Source organism: Pseudoliparis swirei, chromosome 9 (genome assembly GCF_029220125.1).
Source record: "Pseudoliparis swirei isolate HS2019 ecotype Mariana Trench chromosome 9, NWPU_hadal_v1, whole genome shotgun sequence".
Lineage (NCBI taxonomy): Eukaryota > Metazoa > Chordata > Actinopteri > Perciformes > Liparidae > Pseudoliparis > Pseudoliparis swirei.
The window spans coordinates 18,476,224-18,494,761 of NC_079396.1; the positions used below are offsets into that span (position 1 = coordinate 18,476,224).

General features: G+C 39.6%; 3 protein-coding genes across 3 annotated transcripts; 1 reads left to right on the forward strand and 2 right to left on the reverse strand.

The window, feature by feature from the left end:
• The first annotated feature begins 5,970 nt into the window (after positions 1-5,970).
• Positions 5,971-11,814, forward strand: ddx19a (DEAD-box helicase 19a). The gene is made up of 11 exons (XM_056423135.1): positions 5,971-6,133; positions 6,285-6,363; positions 6,442-6,622; positions 6,698-6,790; positions 7,622-7,724; positions 9,205-9,319; positions 9,432-9,609; positions 9,718-9,955; positions 10,720-10,882; positions 10,961-11,152; positions 11,243-11,814. The coding sequence occupies exons 1-11, from the start codon at positions 6,071-6,073 to the stop codon at positions 11,302-11,304; spliced, it is 1,467 nt and encodes a 488-aa protein (XP_056279110.1). The 5' UTR covers positions 5,971-6,070; the 3' UTR covers positions 11,305-11,814.
• Positions 11,815-11,950: 136 nt separating this feature from the next.
• ubxn10 (UBX domain protein 10) lies at positions 11,951-14,173 on the reverse strand. Its single transcript, XM_056423602.1, has 2 exons — positions 14,116-14,173; positions 11,951-14,018 (listed from the first exon to the last, which is right to left on the reverse strand). The coding sequence occupies exon 2, from the start codon at positions 14,016-14,018 to the stop codon at positions 13,293-13,295; it is 726 nt and encodes a 241-aa protein (XP_056279577.1). The 5' UTR covers positions 14,116-14,173; the 3' UTR covers positions 11,951-13,292.
• A 2,229-nt stretch (positions 14,174-16,402) lies between these two features.
• cptp (ceramide-1-phosphate transfer protein) lies at positions 16,403-18,481 on the reverse strand. The gene is made up of 2 exons (XM_056423277.1): positions 18,163-18,481; positions 16,403-18,077 (listed from the first exon to the last, which is right to left on the reverse strand). Exons 1-2 carry the CDS (start codon positions 18,288-18,290, stop codon positions 17,555-17,557), a joined length of 651 nt encoding a protein of 216 aa, XP_056279252.1. The 5' UTR covers positions 18,291-18,481; the 3' UTR covers positions 16,403-17,554.
• Positions 18,482-18,538: the final 57 nt, after the last annotated feature.

Below are 18,538 nucleotides of genomic sequence, written 5' to 3' on the forward strand. Positions count from 1 at the left end.
TGAATGTGTTTGTGTTATTTTAATGTTGCTGATGGTAAAGATGAGAGTTATTTTGTCCTATATACTGCCTATATATATATATATATATATATATATATACTGGGAGATTATCATTTTTACCACGGGTCAAAGACATGAAGTTCTAAGATATATTTGCACCACCCTGTACTGAATAGTCATCTAGAAAGCTGCTTTCATCTAGTTTTAGAGTTTGAAATGAGGCCTTGCTGTGTGTTTGATGTACATGCTTGGCACACAATAATACATCATCATTTTGTTTGTTGATATATTTTGTAGGCCTATATTATATTTTGTAGGCCTATATCTGCATCTGCAAATGTCATAATCTGGAGTTTGTGTCTCGTTTTGTGTCTTGTTTTGAAGTCCTTGTGTCTGTCTCCCTGTGATTGTCTGCCCTGGTCCTGATTGTTTCCTTCTGTGTGGTTGCTGGTCCCGCCCTCATTGTGTTCACCTGTGTCTCGTTCCCCGTTGTCCAATCACCTCCGCCTGCCTGTGTATGTAAACCATGTTCGTCTCATTCTCAGTGTGGTTTCGTACTGTTTGTTCCGCGTTTTTGTCGTCCTGTTAGTTGTCTGAGATAAAATATTGTTTTTTTGCAGTAGTGTCGGCATTTGGGTCCTCTCTCTCTGCGACATCCGTGACTTACCATGACAGCAAAGGAACCAATTAAATGTATGAAATTAATGTCGTGGATTAAAGAGTGCAATATTTCCCTATGAAATGGAGTAATGTAGTAGAAGTGGCCTCTTCAGTCGGACAACATGGAAATAAAGCACAAGTTCCTCAAAGCTGTACTTAGGCCCTACAGTACTTGAGTAAATACATGTGTTTATGTTCCACCACTGAGCAACAACAATGTCAAAAGTTATTCATAATCATAATAGCTGTTGATGTATGTAAAGACAGTATACAGAAAGAAAATAACATGGGCTGTGAGCTGAGCTTGAATTATTATTCTGTGAAGAGTCTCCGTTAGCTGCTAGCTACTAGCTACTAGCTTATGTTGGTCTGTCCAACCTCAAAGAGAGACTGTTTATCATCCTGATTGTCAGAGTCATGGCTTTCTTAGAGGAACCTCTTTGGAATTAAAACACAGCCAATAAATAGTTGATTGAGAATGCTTTGGGGATTGGTGTTTATCAAGCTAATGATTAAGCTTCATAAATTAGCATAAATGCTGCATAAGTAATAAATAGCTACATAGCGCTTGTTGATCCTGCATGGGAGGGGTGCATGTGATCAATAGGCTACCATTGTCATAAAAAAATATCATCATGAAACAAAAACGTTGTTCATAATCACCTTTATTGGCCAAGTAACCTGTACGTGCAGGAATTGTAACTATTTTTTACTTTTTTGCAATGCATTGCTCTCGATTTACCGACACAGAAAGGGACATAACAGCCAGGAACAAATAAAACAAAGCCGAACAAATATAGACAGGATGTACACAAGAGGGCTGGATGATTATGGACAGTCTGTGCGTGTATAGATGTATATAAACTACAGAGTTTAGGATTAGTTTTAACAGTGAAATAGGTTTTTTACATATTAAAAGTATTTGTGCTTTAAAAATTGTAAAATGACAATATATAATGGGATCTGTGGATATTATTGGTGTTTCAGCGTTATTGGGTATGACTGACAGTTGGAAGAACCCTTATTACTATAAAACTAGATGAAAGCAGCTTTCCAGATTATTATTCAGTGCAGGACCATCCTATGGTGCAAATAGATATTCTAACCTCATTAATCTTCAAGAGTAGCCTATGATGAAAATCCAAAGAACCTTTAAGATGTGTGAACATTTGAGATGAAGGTCATGTCAATAAAACTAGTTTAGGGTAATAGCATCATTACAACAATGTTTAAAAGAAACTATATTTATTGCCATGTGAGGTTAAAAAAAAAGAATCTTCTGATACATGTAAATGAGGAGGAATGAAGCAATTAGTTCCACAGTAAATAGAGCTGTTGCTTCTGGCCCTTGCTTCATTGTTAATGTCGTCTCCTCCACAAGCAATCTTTGTTATGTGCTGTCAGGGGTCTGTGCATGCTGCATGACCAGAGCCCCAGCGCACAGGCTTGATCGGAAGTGTTATGACGAAAGCAATTTCCATAGAGACAGCTCTGCTTGCTTGCTTGGCTGCAGGCTTACCGGTGTTAATGCCTTCATTTATGATGCTGTGACTGGCTGCAATTAAAATATTATGGCACATATTTTCTTCACATAAAATCATATGTACTTGTACAATTCTAACCAGTTTGACTAATCTCTAAAGACCCAACTTTCACACTCCTTTGCCACTCAAGCGGCCCCTCAGAATCAATAAAAATGAAATCAGTCTTCCTCAAACCAAACGATCTTCATCAAACCAACATTTTAGACACAACATGGTTATTCATGGTGAGGACAAAGTCATACAGATGTAATTAGTCTAGTTAGTTATCTGTCTCAGCAGTGCCATCATGTGTCCAGTCAACCAATGTATGAGAAGCAAACAGGTACACATCCCTTTGTCCATATATAAAAACAGTCTTTTCATACAGGTTGCTGCACTGCAAACTCTTCCAATGCTAAAAATATGACACCATAAGTGGTAAGATACAGACACTGAACAACAATAAATGTAAAATGTAAGATCTAGCTCATACAAAAGATAATGTGAATCCAATTTCTGAATAAGTTCAAATTAAGCTTTAACAAAAAATGCATTTCCATGAGCTGCACAACAGGTGTTTTTCAGAGGTGTCCCTTTCTTTACGGTCTTATAGCTTATAATAATTTGTGTTGAAAAAGGCAGTCCCAGGATGCTTCCCTCATAGTTGGCTCAGTCACATGAATCACCCTGCTGGCTTTGCTAAAAGACCACCAAACCATCAACCGTCAACATGTTCTGTCAGCGTTGCCACACTTCTCTGCACTCATTAGTGTCAAAACAGATGCTGTGGTAACCACCTGTTGAAACACATTGTCTTATATATATGTTTACACTGTAAATAAAGATGCATCATTGTCAGTTTGAATCATCTGACTGGTCAACCGTTTCTTCTTTTCAAATAAATGACTGAGATGTTTAATATATGCATCATCAGAGAGACACACTGTGACATTAAAATGCACACGATATCATCACATCATGGACTCCTTTTCTTACCTTTCATTTGCGTCAACTGGGTATGCAGCGAGGATCTCTCTCTGTCAGAAGTCCACTTATAATGAAAGATATCCCCCTCCTCTCCGACCTTTCTCAGCTCCCCTTTTTTGTTGTCTCTCTGTGGCGAAGCGAGAATAGGAGTGCTGCCACAGGTGGTAAAAACTACTGATGCAGCAGCCACATCGTTAGTTGGATGTCCACTGCAAAAAAAGGAAATATATGGTAACCCAGGAGCTGTTGCAGCAGTTCAATCTAGCATAGCAACATGTGGTTACAAAAACAATTTAATTTATTCTCCACCTCCTCTTAATCCTCCTCCTCCCTATGGATTCTGGATTTGGAGGGCTGTGAGAGCGAGAGAGAGAGAGAGCGAGAGAGAGAGAGGGCTGAAACAGAGGGTCCAGTTCTTTCAATAAACATCCCCCTTCCTGTTCAAAGCATCAGCACCACCCACTCACTCGAGCAGCCCTCCTTGAAATCGATGACAACTGGAAGCATTTAGGTGTCCTTTATAATAGCCGAGGATCAGAATATTTGGCATGCATTGTAACACCAGTAGAGTAAAAAACAACAACTAGGATGGACATATATGTGGGTTGGGAGCAAGACATGTCTCCCTCACATTACTCTCTTTCTCTTCCTCTCTTGGATGTGATTGGAAAAGCCCTTAATGTTTCAAATCCAATGTGGGTGCTTGGCTGTCTCTATGTTTTGTGATTACTTGGTTGTATCCATCTGTTTTCTTGAGAGGTTACTATGAGAATTAATATATGTTTATACAGTCATTTTCATAGTCCTGAAAACAAAGATGGTGTCTGTTTGTATGTGAGTGTATGAGGTTATCTCAAACTCAGCATCCGCCTCCAAATCGAATTAACTTGCAGCCAATAAAACCAGGTCTGCATCCCCCAATCCCCCACACACCCATCTCTCTCCCCTCTCTCCTTCCCTCTCATTGTCTATCTGTTTCTCAACCACTCCAACACAGTTTCACACAAACAACCTCGCACACACGCATATGAATTTTTACCAAAATGACACATTTAATTCTCTTTCTCACTGTTCTTTAACAACCAAATAGTAGAAAGGTTAAAAGAAAGTTTAAAAATGTTATTGTTTATGTAACAAATTATAAAATAATGGAGCAACAGCGAAAGATTATTTTCATTTTATATTTATATGTAGATTATTTTCTTGATGTATTATTTGGTCAATAAATTGTTGGAAATAGTAATAGCCATAAGGCATTCTTAAAGCTCACGGTCAAGTGATAAACTTGTTGAACTAATTTCAGTTTGCTATTGCATAAGACAAAGAAAACAAACAAATCATCATAATAGATAAGCTGGAACCAGAGATAATTACTTAATTCAATTCAATTCAGTTTATTTTGTATAGCTCAATATCACAAATTACAAATTTGCCTCAAAGGGCTTTACAGTAAATACCCATACGACATCCCTGTCCCAGGACCTCACATCGGATCAGGAAAATCTCCCAAGAAATAAAAAATAAAAAACTTTCACAGGAATAAAGGGAAGAAACCTTCAGGAGAGCAACAGAGGATCCCTTTTCCCGGATGGACAGATGCAATAGATGTCATGTGTACAGAAGGATTGACTCAACAATCAATCCACTTAAGTCTTAACTCTACATTGAACAGAGAGACTTTGTCCTCTTCAAACACAAGGTAATCAAGCATGTTGGTTTATGTGGTGAAAAGGAAGTTATGAATACATGGTGCATGCTTTTTTCTAGTCTTTTTTTAAATTGAATAATCAGTTTAAAATTGATTATTAAAAACAAATCCAAACATCAAAAACATTCAAATTGAAGTTAATATCTAGATTTTTTTTAAATTAGTTTAAAACTATGTAGAATAATCAATAATGGCACTAAGGTCTATATGCTGAAACTGGATTTGAATCAAATAAATACTTTAATTCATAAATATTGATATCCATCAAAATTACAACAATTACTGTTATGGAGAAACTATATCACCCTAGAGTTCTTGTAGGGCAACTGTGGGCCAGTAGTTAGCACTTTCTGTCTTTCAATAAAGGGATTGGCAGTTCGATCCCTGCCCTTCTCGATGTGTCCGAATGAAACTTGACTGCAAGTCGCTTTGGATAAAAGTGTCAGCTAAATTAATGTAATGTAGCTTGATATAAAATACAAAATAAGTTTTAAATGTGAAAAATCTATTGCAGTTTTTAAAAATTATTTATCATGGACCTGCGTTAAATATATTGAATTGAATTGGTGAAATTACTTAATACAATTACTTTGTCTATAATCTGATAGTTGTGTCAGCAGGTTCACCATACAAACAGCAGGGTGTGAATACAACGCTGCCTTCAGGTACTTCGTAAATAAAATATCGCATGCATTTATTTTTGTTTACGCCAGTGAAAAGAGACATTTTCTTTCATAGTTCCATAAAGAATAACATAACATAATTAGACACATATTGTAGAGCTAACATACAAAAAGAGAGACTTGTCATTTAGTAATCGTCATTAAAAGCTAAATCGTCATTAAAAGCTAAACATTTTCTTAAAAACTACCACACAAGATATGCCACAAAATTCTGGTTAAAAAATATTTGACGTTAGAAAAAACAGTATCTTCCTATTTCTTGGCTATGTTTCACTTGTATTAGAGAGCTGGATCTCGTGGTTTCTCTTATGAAAAAAACCGATATTTCCGATGTATTTGAAGGCAGCATCAGTGGTGTGGTCCAGCGTGGAGCGGTTGGTCCAGGTCAGGAGCAACGGCAGGTCGTCGCTTCACTTTGACGCACATCATTCACGCTGACATCAAACTTTTTATAAAATAAAGAAAAGTGTAGTTTAGTTTCGATAGAAACACACAGTTAATGTTTGAAAATGTCCAACGACTCGTGGGCAGTTGCTGTCGATGTTCAGGAAGCTACAATTCCATCCATACAGGTGAGTTTTACAGGAGACACGCGCCTCCAAAAAGTAGCGTCAAACACGGGCTAACTTGCTAACTCCTCGTGCATTAGCAAGGAAGCTAATTAGCTACCTAGCTGTTTTCACACCATCTTTTTTTCGCTCACCATATATTTTCTCCCTCCAGGCGGACTTCTCAAAGAAAGTTCCCCAAGTGGTCCTTAACATAAGACGAGACATAAATGGTGACTTAATAAATAGTGGGGGTTTTTTTACATATCGACGGCCTAATTGTATCGCCTCGTTGACGCGCGTAACGTGTTTTTTCCTCCCACCTGTGCCAGACAACGTTGTGCAGGAGACTTATGAAAATGTCGAGGGGGACAGCGTACCCATGGCTGAACAGTCCCTTTTGAATAAACTGCTCCGCCGCGATCTGGTCGTGAACAGAAACCGGGTGGAGGTCCTGCAGCGGGACCCCACTTCTCCTCTGTTCTCCGTGAAGACTTTCGAGCAGTTGAGACTGTAAGTATAACATCCATTTCACTTTTTTTCCATCCCTGTGGCAATTATTTTTTGTGACTTTTACTTGATCGCTAGAACACCTGAACTGCTGAGGGGCGTGTACGACATGGGATTCAACAGGCCATCAAAGATTCAGGAGAACGCTCTTCCCATGATGTTGGCAGAGCCGTGAGTTTATTATTTATCTTTTGAAGTATTGCGAAGACACGTTTTCTTTCTTCATAAGTCAATGGTCAGAAAATTATTAATTGGACTCTTTAAAAACAAAACTCCCTGAACTCTAAAGTCAGAAATAATCAAATAAAAACTATGCTACTTGTGTTTAATTAACCAACAATCCAAAAGTCAATCTTCACTACTGAGAACCTAAAAAAACTGCTGTGTGTGTATATATATAATTAATTAATTAATTGTTTTGCTTGAAAACAAATTGCATGTAAGATTAATTAATCATCAAAAGTAGTTGCTGAAAGTTTCTGGCTATCAGCACTAAGTAAATGTAGTTCAGTGCAGGATTTCACTTCAGTGGATGGACTTCCAATGACTAAAATGTAAATTCACATTACTTTTATATACAATTATGATATCCATGACGTTGCTATTATACTCTGGACAACTAATTATAAGCTAGATTTGGAACTATAATGTACTGCAACAATAATGAGAACATGTCAAAGCTAATTTGGCATGACGTCAATGGACTAGTGCTGTCACTGATGATTATGTATGTTGTCAATTAATACAAATTATTTCCTTGTTTAATTAAAATATTACAGAACTGAAAAAAAAATACTGCCCAAGGTGATGTCATCATCTTTCAGAATAATACAAAAATTATGCAAAAAAAATATTTTATTGACTATCAAAATTGTTTAAATTCATTTTCTTTCTAAAATGGACTGTAACTATTGTCCTTGCAGTAGTTATACACATATGTTAGAATGTCCCTTATGTCAGGTTTGTCTGATGTTTCCCCTTTATGTATGTATCCTGTTCCAGACATCAGAATCTGATCGCCCAGTCACAGTCTGGCACGGGTAAAACTGCTGCTTTTTCTCTGGCCATCCTCAGCCATGTAAACCCAGAAAATAAGTGGACTCAGGTAAGCAGAACATGAGATCTACAGAGTCAGCCAGTGTCAACATTCAGTTGCAGAGGCTGAAATAAATGCAACATTTAAAAACTGTTTGGTTCTTTTGGAGTGGACGACGCCATCATCTACCTGCTGCAACGAGCTCAGTCGCACCTGGATGGAACCGGTGTCTCTGTGAGAGTCACTTTCTTTGACTTCTCCAGTGCATTTAACACCATCCAGCCACTGCTCCTGAGTGAGAAGCTGCGGGTGGTCGGTGTGGACGCGTCCACCATCTCCTGGATCACTGACTACCTCACAGGCAGACCACAGTTTGTCAGAATGGGCCGTGTGCTGTCTGGAGGTCAGTGATGTTGGAGCCCCACAGGGAACTGTTCTGTCTCCCTTCCTCTTCACCCTGTACACCACTGACTTCCAGTACAACACGGAGTCATGCCATCTGCAGAAGTACTCTGATGACTCTGCAGTGGTCGGGTGTATTAGGGATGGACGGGAGGAGGAGTACAGGGCAGTGGTGAGCGACTTTGTAAAGTGGGCCGATGAGAATCACCTTCGGCTGAACGTGGCCAAGACCAGAGAGATGGTGGTGGACTTCAGGAGGAAGGCGACAGCTCCTCCACCTCTGAGTGTCCTGGGAGTGGATGTGGACATGGTGGAGGAGTACAAGTACCTGGGCGTCTCCATCGACAGCCGACTGAACTGGAAGGCCAACATCAACGCTGTGTACAAGAAGGGAGGAGTCGACTCTTTTCCTGAGAAAGCTTGATCCTTCAACGTGTGCAGCAAGATGCTGGAGTTATTCTACCAGTCGGTTGTGGCCAGTGTGCTGCACTTTGCCATTGTCTGCTGGGGAGCAGCATCGAGCCGGTGACACCAGCCGTCTCAACAAACTGGTTAGGAAGGCTGGCTCCATCATCGGCTGCCAGCTGGAGCACCTGGAACAGGTGGTGGAGAGGAGGACGTTGAAGAAACTGGTGTCCATATTGGATGACCCGGACCACCCTCTCCACCACCTCCTACAGGGACAGAGGAGTACTTTCTCCAGACGTCTCCTCACGCTCCGCTGCCACAAGGACAGATACAGGAGAACATTCCTGCCGACGGCTATGAGGCTCTACAACAGATCACCTCTTGCCAGATCCTAGTGCGATAACTACAATAATAACTCCATATACACTATGTTGATCTGCACTTCACACATTTCATTTTCATTTACACTACACACATACACATACTTTGCATTTTGCACACTGTCTATATTTTAATATTTAATTTAATTTGTCATTTGTATTTGTATTGTGTATGCATATATGTTGTATATATACATATATATTTTATTTTATATTTTACTTTGTATACTTCTTGTATTCATCTATATCTTTCATCCCTGTATTTTATATTTTATTCTCGTGTGTTTAGTTTATTGGTGCTGCTACTGCTACGACAAATTTCCCCTTGGGGATTAATAAAGTATCTATCTATCTTTTAGTGCCTTTGCGTCGCACCAACATACGAGCTCGCTCTGCAAACTGGTCGAGTAATCGAGCAAATGGGGAAATTTTGCCCAGATGTCAAACTGGCCTACGGCATTCGAGGAAACCGAAGTAAGAATTGACCATAATTTTAATTCCGTCTGCTCAAATTTGCAGCAAAATGGTCTTTCAAGTCTTTCGAGAGTTGATTATGTCACAATATGTAATTCTGCGTTCTGTTTAGTGGTCCGAGGCGTCAAGTTGCAGGAACAGATTGTCATTGGAACACCAGGCACAGTCCTGGACTGGTGCACCAAGTACAAGCTCATTGACCCCAAGAAGATTACGATGTTTGTGTTTGACGAGGCTGATTTGATGATCGCCACACAAGGTCATCGTGACCAAAGCGTACGGATCCACAGGTGGGTTTCTTTCAGACAACATGCCAATGATGAGAATTAAAGAGTTTTGTCTGTCAATATGATTATCCTGTCACAATGTTTGTTTTGCTTTTCTTTGTATCAACATAGACAGCTGACAAAGGACTGCCAGATGCTCCTTTTCTCTGCAACCTTTGAGGAGTCTGTGTTGAAGTTTGCTCAGCATGTGGTTTCTGATCCTAATATCATCAAGCTGAAGCGCGAAGAGGAGACGCTGGACAACATCAAACAGTTCTATGTGATCTGTCAGGCGCAGGAGGACAAGTTCACATCGCTCTGTAATCTCTATGGGGTCCTGACCATTGCACAGGCCATGATCTTCTGCCATGTAAGTCGGCTGTTTTAACCCTGCTTAATACACACTTGATTATGAATACTTGATTAACGTAAACATTTTAAACCCAGATAATAATTGAATGATCACCTGGTATTCAGAATAGTTGTCGTCATCTCTATTCTGCTCATATGATCATTTTAGGACTGGAGGATTCTCACTTTAAGAGGAGCAATTGGCACCCCTCTTTTTAAATCACTCTTTGCACGTTAATATTATTACAGACATTTGTCATTTTCAATACACCTTCCCTGCGGTTATAAGAAATGTATTATTCATCCTCTGCCCAGTTAAAGTACATTCCAAGGTGGGGGGGGGGGGTGATGGGACTATTGTATTCTTACTGGAATACAGGCTAGGACCACTATAAATAGTTCAATGTACTTGCATGTACAATGCTCATGGAGGCAATTTGCAATAGGATCTGTGCTTTGGTTTTAGCTCTTTATTTTTAAATAATATGGGGGTATACATGCATAACTGGTCCAAAGTTTCTGCACATCAGCAGGTCCGTGTTGTATGACATTTCTGTATCGTCGCTGCATTAAGAGGATCTGGTCACATCTCTTGTCTGCTCGCACTCACTTTTCCACTCTTAGGATATCCAGATGGCTTTTTAATGCCAGCTGTCGATGGGGTCTTAAATTTTGATAAACTGACAGACAAGATGTGTATTTATCACAAATTAATATTTCCAATTCCAGGAAAAAATGCCCCTTAACAGGACTTGGTATGTTTCCCTGATACTTTTTCTTCAGACTCGCAGAATGGCTTCTTGGCTGTCTTCCAAGCTGATCTCAGAGGGGCATCAGGTGGCGTTGTTGAGTGGGGAGCTGGAAGTGAGGCAGAGAGCGGCCATCATTGAACGCTTCAGGCATGGCAAGGAGAAAGTACTTGTGACGACAAACGTGTGCTCCAGAGGTGGGAGAGAGATTTTAACATTCAAACATCTTTATGCTCTGAGGTCTCCAACTCATTTAGCGATTGTATTGATTACAGGTATCGATGTGGAACAAGTGTCGCTTGTGGTCAACTTTGACCTCCCAGTGGACAGGGAAGGGAAGGCTGACAATGAGACGTACCTTCACCGGATTGGCCGCACAGGACGCTTTGGCAGAAGAGGATTCGCGGTCAATATGGTTGACAGCGACCACAGCATGGATATCATCAAACAAATCGAGCTGCATTTCGGTATGTTCCTGGTTCTTTCAGTTTATTCAGATAGAACAGCGAGTATAAGGATCCTAACATGACTTTTATCTCGCCATCTTTCTCCCACAGACAGGAAAATCACCGAACTTGACACTAATAATCTCGAAGAAATGGAAAAGCTGACTATCTGAAGTCTGCTCCGTGCACTATGCGCAAGACTAAATCAGTCAGATGCGATCCCTCAAATGTGACTTGAGTTCTTTCCCAGGGTTTATTATTTGCATGTTATTGTTTACAGAAGAAAGATGCATGCTTATGTTTACTGTGCAATCTTATTTAATGGCAGTAATTTGTGCCAATGTTTTTTTTATTTGTTGTGTGTTTGATTCACCCTCAGCCTTTAAGCTGTCCTCCAGTGACTATAAACCCACTAAGCATTTAAGAAGGGTGTCATGATAAAAGTTGTCATGCATCCTGGTTTGCAGTGTTGTGTTTGATTATCTTAAGTAAATTATAAATGTTGGATTGGTGAGATATAAGCACGTGTCTCATCTGAGTGGAGTTCAAATAAAAAATATCCTTGATTGACTTGAAGCATTTTAAGGTTTAAATGCCTGTTTCCACCATCGTGTGGTTTGTTTACTGATAAGTTCATTTGATGTTGGACTGTGAAGCCAGGGCTGTTGCACTTTTTGTGTGGATAAAAAAATAAAAAGCTACTGTTTCATATTAAACTTGTTCAATTTCTTGCAATTGAAACGCTGAGTTGGCTCTGGATGAGTGAGACCATTGTATTGGTGTATCTAAAGAAAAATGAAGCAGTTGCTCACAACTTTTTATTAAACATGAAAATATATGTATTCAGGTAGTATACAATATGTTCAAAAGATAGGAAGTGTGTAACCTCCAAATGCTCCATTTGTGTGTGATTGATTTAGTTTTTTCCTTTTCCTGAAAGAACAGGATTGTATTGTCGTATTTTGGTACTTTCACTCTCCATCAAGAAATCATTTTATGGATCCATTCAGCATTTGAAACATAAAAGGAGTTCTTTCATAGAAGAGATTGAGAGTTATTTTCAGATGACCTTTTTCACAGTGGCCATTCTGACTCAAAGAAAAGCACAGGTGTTGTTCATTCTACATTTAAATATTTAGACCTGTGCTTTTTCTTCTGTTGCATGTAAACATATCTTCTGTGAAAGGCCAGCAGTTTTATCGGTTCCGGTACATTACCACATACCTGCATGTTACCTTATCTCAACTAGTGAATCAACAAGTCTGACATCAATAACTAGTCACATGATTATTCCTTTGTGTTTGTTAAAGCAGGGTGATGGTTAAAGTATAAAAGTAAAGTCGGATGAATTCATCATATATTGGCTGTAATGTGCATCTGCAGCCCAATTAAAGCGTATTTGGCACATCCATCAAAAAACAAAAGATGTGAATGTTTGCAACAACCCATTTTGTTGCTGCATTTGTCAGCAGCATTTCTTATCTCTAATGCTTTGCTATTAAATGACAGATGAGCATCAATGAATACCTGACAGGAGATACTTTCTTAATTAAGTAATCACCTATACTGTTATGACTGGAACATACTATTTGAAATGTACCCATAGGCCAACTGTGGTTATATACACTTGTAATATGTATTAATGATTCTGAGCAATCTAGCAGCAAAAGAAGTTAACAAGTATACGCACTAGTGGACCTAATTGTTCTGAATTGGCTGTCGTCAAAATCCCCAAAAAGGTTCTCTCGAGACATGTTTTACAACAAAAATAGAAAGAGTTATACAAAAAAGTCTACAACTAATAATTTTAGTCCAACATGGATTTTCCACAAAAAAGTTAAATTACCAAATAAGAAATCACATTTATAGCACATCTATTGAAGCCACAAATGTCCTGAAAGATATATGTATCGTTTTTCACAACATACTGTATCAATTACAAATCAAAAGATTATTTTCCTTTTTTTTTATGGGTTCTAACTTCTGCTGAACACAAAATGACTTCTCCTTCATTAAACTCTGCAGAATACACCATTTTACGAAGTGAGGCTCAAAACATCCGAGACAAGAAGTGGAGTTTTTTTTAAAAATACCACCACAAAGCCAGACCTGCCAAACTGAAAACATATTTAGGCTTACTCGGACTCCCCTCCACTGAACTTTAATTCTGTGAGATGCACAACACCGATCTGTTCAAGATGCCACACTGGGCCAAGCTCACATCCATGTCTGTGAAGGTCCTGCGTGGCACATCCATGGTCTCAATGGAAGCCTCCCCGTACTCGGCCTCGTACCTGAGCTCCGCACTCGCTCTCACCATCAGCAGAGTGTCTGTGGGTTCAAAGTGCTGCTGAAACCTCCTCCCACATGGGGCTCGGATAGCTAGGAGCAAACTGCCAGCTTCTTTGCTTATTCTTGGTCCTGGGTCAGGGGGCTTGGGCCCAGCCGTCTTGTCCGCCTGAGAGCGGCTGGTCTGGGTCGCATCCTTCACTGTGGGCAGACCTGGCTCCTCGTGCCGGTGCCTCTGCTGCAGGACAGCCTCCTCAGACAGGCTGAGCGTGGACATGTTTAGGTCTAGGCTTCTCCCGGGACGCACACCCGACTGCCTTCCACCAATAGCTGGAAGAACCTTGTACTTGTTTAAGGACTGCAGTGGTGCTGCGGGGGCGGGTTGCAACATCTGCAGAGCCCCTTCCTGGCTCAGCTGGCCGGCCTGCCACATTATAGGTTGGGACTGGGAGCGTAGCTTTCTGTCCGGCCTGCTGGAGACGGGACAATCTGGAGACACGGGAGGCCTCTGTATCGGGTCAGCGTCACCGGAAGACGGAGAGTCGTTAACAGCCAGTCTGCTTCGCCCTTTGGAGGACGTCGGCCTTGTTAAATGCATCTGTGGCAAAAGGAGAGTTCAGAAGAGTCCGTCAGTGAAAATTCACAGTTGTTTCTTGGCGTCAGTCCTTCACAATAAGAGTTGAAGACAACCATACCCTGAAGTTTACGAGCCGCTTCACGAAATGGAAGAATAGATGAGTCCTCCCGTGGAAGCGGAACTACACGTCCAAATGCTGAAAATGCTGTTTGTGCGCTTTTCATCCAGTTTCTGCAGGAAGTGCCTCACTTTAAGCGTCTGCCAGCTAGGTTGCTATGACAGTCTGGTTGCCTTGACGACGACTTGCGGTTGGAGTCGAGGAGACACCTGGTGGTGGAAGTGCACCACTGCAGCGACAGGTTTAAACCTGCAGCTTCAGGTGTGAATCTGCAACTGCAGCTGATTGTGTAAACCTGCAGTTCCGTGGTGTTCTGGCCCTCTGACGGCTCAAAAACACATTCAGCGTTGTTTTATTACCTTCATATTTCATGCCCTTTCTTACATTTGTGATAATTACTTATAAACACGATTTTCAACTTTAGTCCACCACAGCAAAAGACAAATTAGCTCTGTTGTATGGAGGACTTAAAATGACTTAAGTATAAATAAATAAATAAATAAATGAATGCATGAATAAATACAAGAATAAATAAATAAATGCTTAAATAAATGTATAAATGAATAAATAAATGTATAAATAAATAAATAAATGCTTAAATAAAATAAATGTATAAATAAATAAATAAATACAGGAATGAATAAATATAAGTTATAAATCAACAAGACATCTTTAAATAAATATATTTCTGCATTTCTGTATTTCTTCATTTATTTATTTCTCTATGTGTCCACACGTATTTCTTCATTTATTTATGTGTGACATTTACGTGTCCGTATATTCAAATGAGCTGGGCGGTCCGAACCTCTGTCTAAAGCATGATTGGTCACAGGAGTGTGATGCACCTGGTGTGTTATGCTCTACTATTTCTGCCTGGCACATGACGCTGAAGTTGACTCGCTCAGCTCATTATCAATTCCAAGAACACTGAGTACAGACTCGTGTTCTTTTGGAGTCTGGTCTTGGGAATCCAGACTCGAGGACGCAGGACTCTCTCTTCTTGTGACGTCACCACATCAACTGTTCTTGCGCATGAATTTACTCCAATTATTCACTGTAAAATACTTTACAGTGGAGTAGAATGTGTTGGGGTGTTCACTGTTGTTTGCGCGTAGGCTACGTATAAAAACTAATAACTATATAACGTCTCTGGCTTCCCTGACCAGGTCGCTACAATAATAAGTTGAATATAACCTCAGTCAAATTGACGTAACGTTATCTTTTAGGAAATAATAAACTCGTTGTGCTCTTAGATCTCTCAAAACCCTATATATCTCATGTTAGCCCGCACAGGGAGACGTCGGGAGCAGCGGAGCATTTTCAAAAGTCCTGCCGAGATCAGGGCTCTCTCGGCGGCACACGCGCGGCGCGCGCGCGCCGCCTCAAAGAGCTCCCAGGAGCAGGACCTCAAAATCTCAAATATCCTTATTAGCTGAAATCTACTGACCACAGATTTGATGCTTAAACTACTAACTTCTCGGCTGAAAACATCCTTAAATTACATTCCGTGACTCAACAACAGTAGTATTTAGAATGTACAGACAAGAATGCATAATAAACGCTGTTCGTCTACAGATCCAAGTGATAGGGATCGATTGCTTCTGTCTTGCTCTGACTTGACCCCAATTGTTCAACACAATGAGGTTCGACCGCCCAGCTCATTTGAATATACGGACACGTAAATATCACACATAAATAAATGAAGAAATACGTGGACACATAAATAGAGATATAAATAAATGAAGAAATACAGAAATGTAGAAATACATTTATTTAATGATGTCCTGTTGAGTTATAACTTATATTTATTTATTTCTGTATTTATTTCTGTATTTATACATTTATTCTTGTATTTATTTATTTATTTCTACATTTATTTAAGCATTTATTTATTTATTAGTAGAAGAAGAAATAGCAGAGCACGATACCACAAACATTTACTCATGTACAGTACTTAAGTAAATGTACTTTGTTGCTTTCCACCACTGTGTTATATACAATGCTCGTTCATATGCTTTAAATCTATGGTTGGTGTTGGAAGTACTACATAGCCCTACTTCTGCCAGATCACTATTAAGTCCATATTCAACTTCTGTTATTGGAGTTCTATAATAGTTGGTTCATAAAACAAAAGAAAGTCATAAACATCACTATATAGGGACCACTATTGACAACCATGTCCACCGAAATATAAAAATATAATATAATGTGAGGTAATTTGTGTCCTGATGCACCGTGTATCGAAATGAAAACATTGTCAGATCGAACAAAACACAAATTCACAATCAACCAAGTAAAACATTTTTATTGTGCAACACTGTTAATACCTTCTAATTTAATTAATTGTTATTTGTGTATAATACAGTACATTCTTAATCAATCAATCAATCACTTAAAAACAAATAAATAACAATAGTCTATTGTTTGATTTATACATTAAAAATCTGCATTGTGATCATATATAGTTGGGTTCGCAACTCTGAATAAAAATATGTGTTTCCTCTGAGTCTTAAATCATAAAGTATCCACATTATTCCAACACTTCTGTCTCATAATGTTACGGTATGTTTTGCTTTTTCAATGCTGTTAGCCCTACTTCCCCATCAAGGTGGAAGTATTTTAGAAACTGCTTTTCTCTTATTAAGGCTGCAGTTTGTTGTTGTTGTTTTTTCAATGTAATTTTTACAACAAGAATATATCTGGTCACATGTATGATATATTAGCAATATATGTCAGTATGTGAGTGGAATATGGTACGAGAACATCAAATACTTTACCTAATGACCCTATTGTTATATTGTGTCAAACATGCATTTCTCTAATGTATACAATCATGATTGCTATTGGTTCTAAATAGAGCAGCAACTAGCAATTAATTTCATTAATTTCTATCCATCAATTATCAATTTGCTAATAATGAAATCTGTCAAAAAAGATTAAGAAGGGCAACCCATTTTAAATATTATTTCAGAACATATATACTGTTCATCATATACATAATATTTGGGGTTTTTCATTTTGAAAAAAAAGATTCATTATTTGTCAAAATAGCTGCAGATTATTTTGTGTAGATATGTTTGGAATAAAACAAACAGCTTTTGGCAGTGAGCTCAGACTTGGGCCCTATACTGTTCCCCTCATTTACTAAAATAAAAATAGAATACATCTATAGAAGCAAAAGAGTTTAATTTAAATTTAAAAGATACCCATTATAAAGAGTGCAGATAAACACGCATCATTTTAATTGACAGTTGTTTTACGCATCATAAAAAAATGAAATGTATAAGTTACAGATTAGTGTCAGTGAACGTATGCTTAATTAATAACACTGTGCAGATGGTAAACAACACAGTCACCAAAAACAAATAACATCTCGATTAGCAGCCCTTGTAATCATGTCCTATATGAAGTGGCTAATACTAGTATACTTTGTTGCTCTTTATGGTAAGTCCATCAAGCTTTGTTGAGTGTAAAGTTCCTCTGTGATCTGGTACACCTCAGAGATAAGAGGTAGAGCTTCCCCGAGCTTGGCCACCACCTGCTCCGTGGGGCCGACGTTCATCACCTCGAAGAAAGCAAGGCGCCCCGGGAGCATGCAGAACGCCATGCCTGCAGCCTTGCGGACCACCCAGGGGTGGAACTGGGACAGAGACTCATTGTAGGCCTCTGAACACATGACAGACGACTTGCCTTCCTCACTGCTGGTGCGCAGGCGCTCCAGGAAGAGCTCCAGCCACCTCAGTGCACGGTGGAGCCTCAGGAGGGTGCGGCAGCCGGACTCTGGATGTCTGCCTCTCTTGGTCAGGTCCACTAGGTCGTTCTCCAGCTCATACTTGACCATTGACTGGACAGTGACATACTGAGAACCGTTCTCACCATTCAGGAGGGTCACCAGGATGTGGATCTTGTTGACAGCATCCTTGGCGATGAATCCAAAAACGCTCCCCAAGCTGTTCAGAAATCTAGTGATGGGATAAACGAAACAGTTTGCATACCTGACACTTTCCAGACTGTCTCAGCTGAGTATAGTATGTACCACACACTTACTTTATAAGACCACGCCACCCTGCGACGTAGTGTTCAAGATAGACTTCCTTGTTCTCCGACAAACACAACTTGAAAGTGTCGAGCACCTCCTGCAAGCAGAATTTCTGGTCTTCTTCAGTGCCAGTCATGGTTTTCTATACGGAAGTGCTCTCGACAAAAGCCAAAAGGCAACAAATGAATGTACAAATGTGACGAACGGCTACCAACAAACTGGAGGTCGTAACTCATGTAAGTATTGAGGTGTAAGTCCAGAGACCAAACACCTCACCTGCAAAAAACAATTCGGAGAAAAGAAAGGACATTTAAGCGAGAGTCTTCATCTCAGTGGACCGACAGGTCATTCCCACTCCCCCTCTAGTGCGCAGACTCGAGCCGG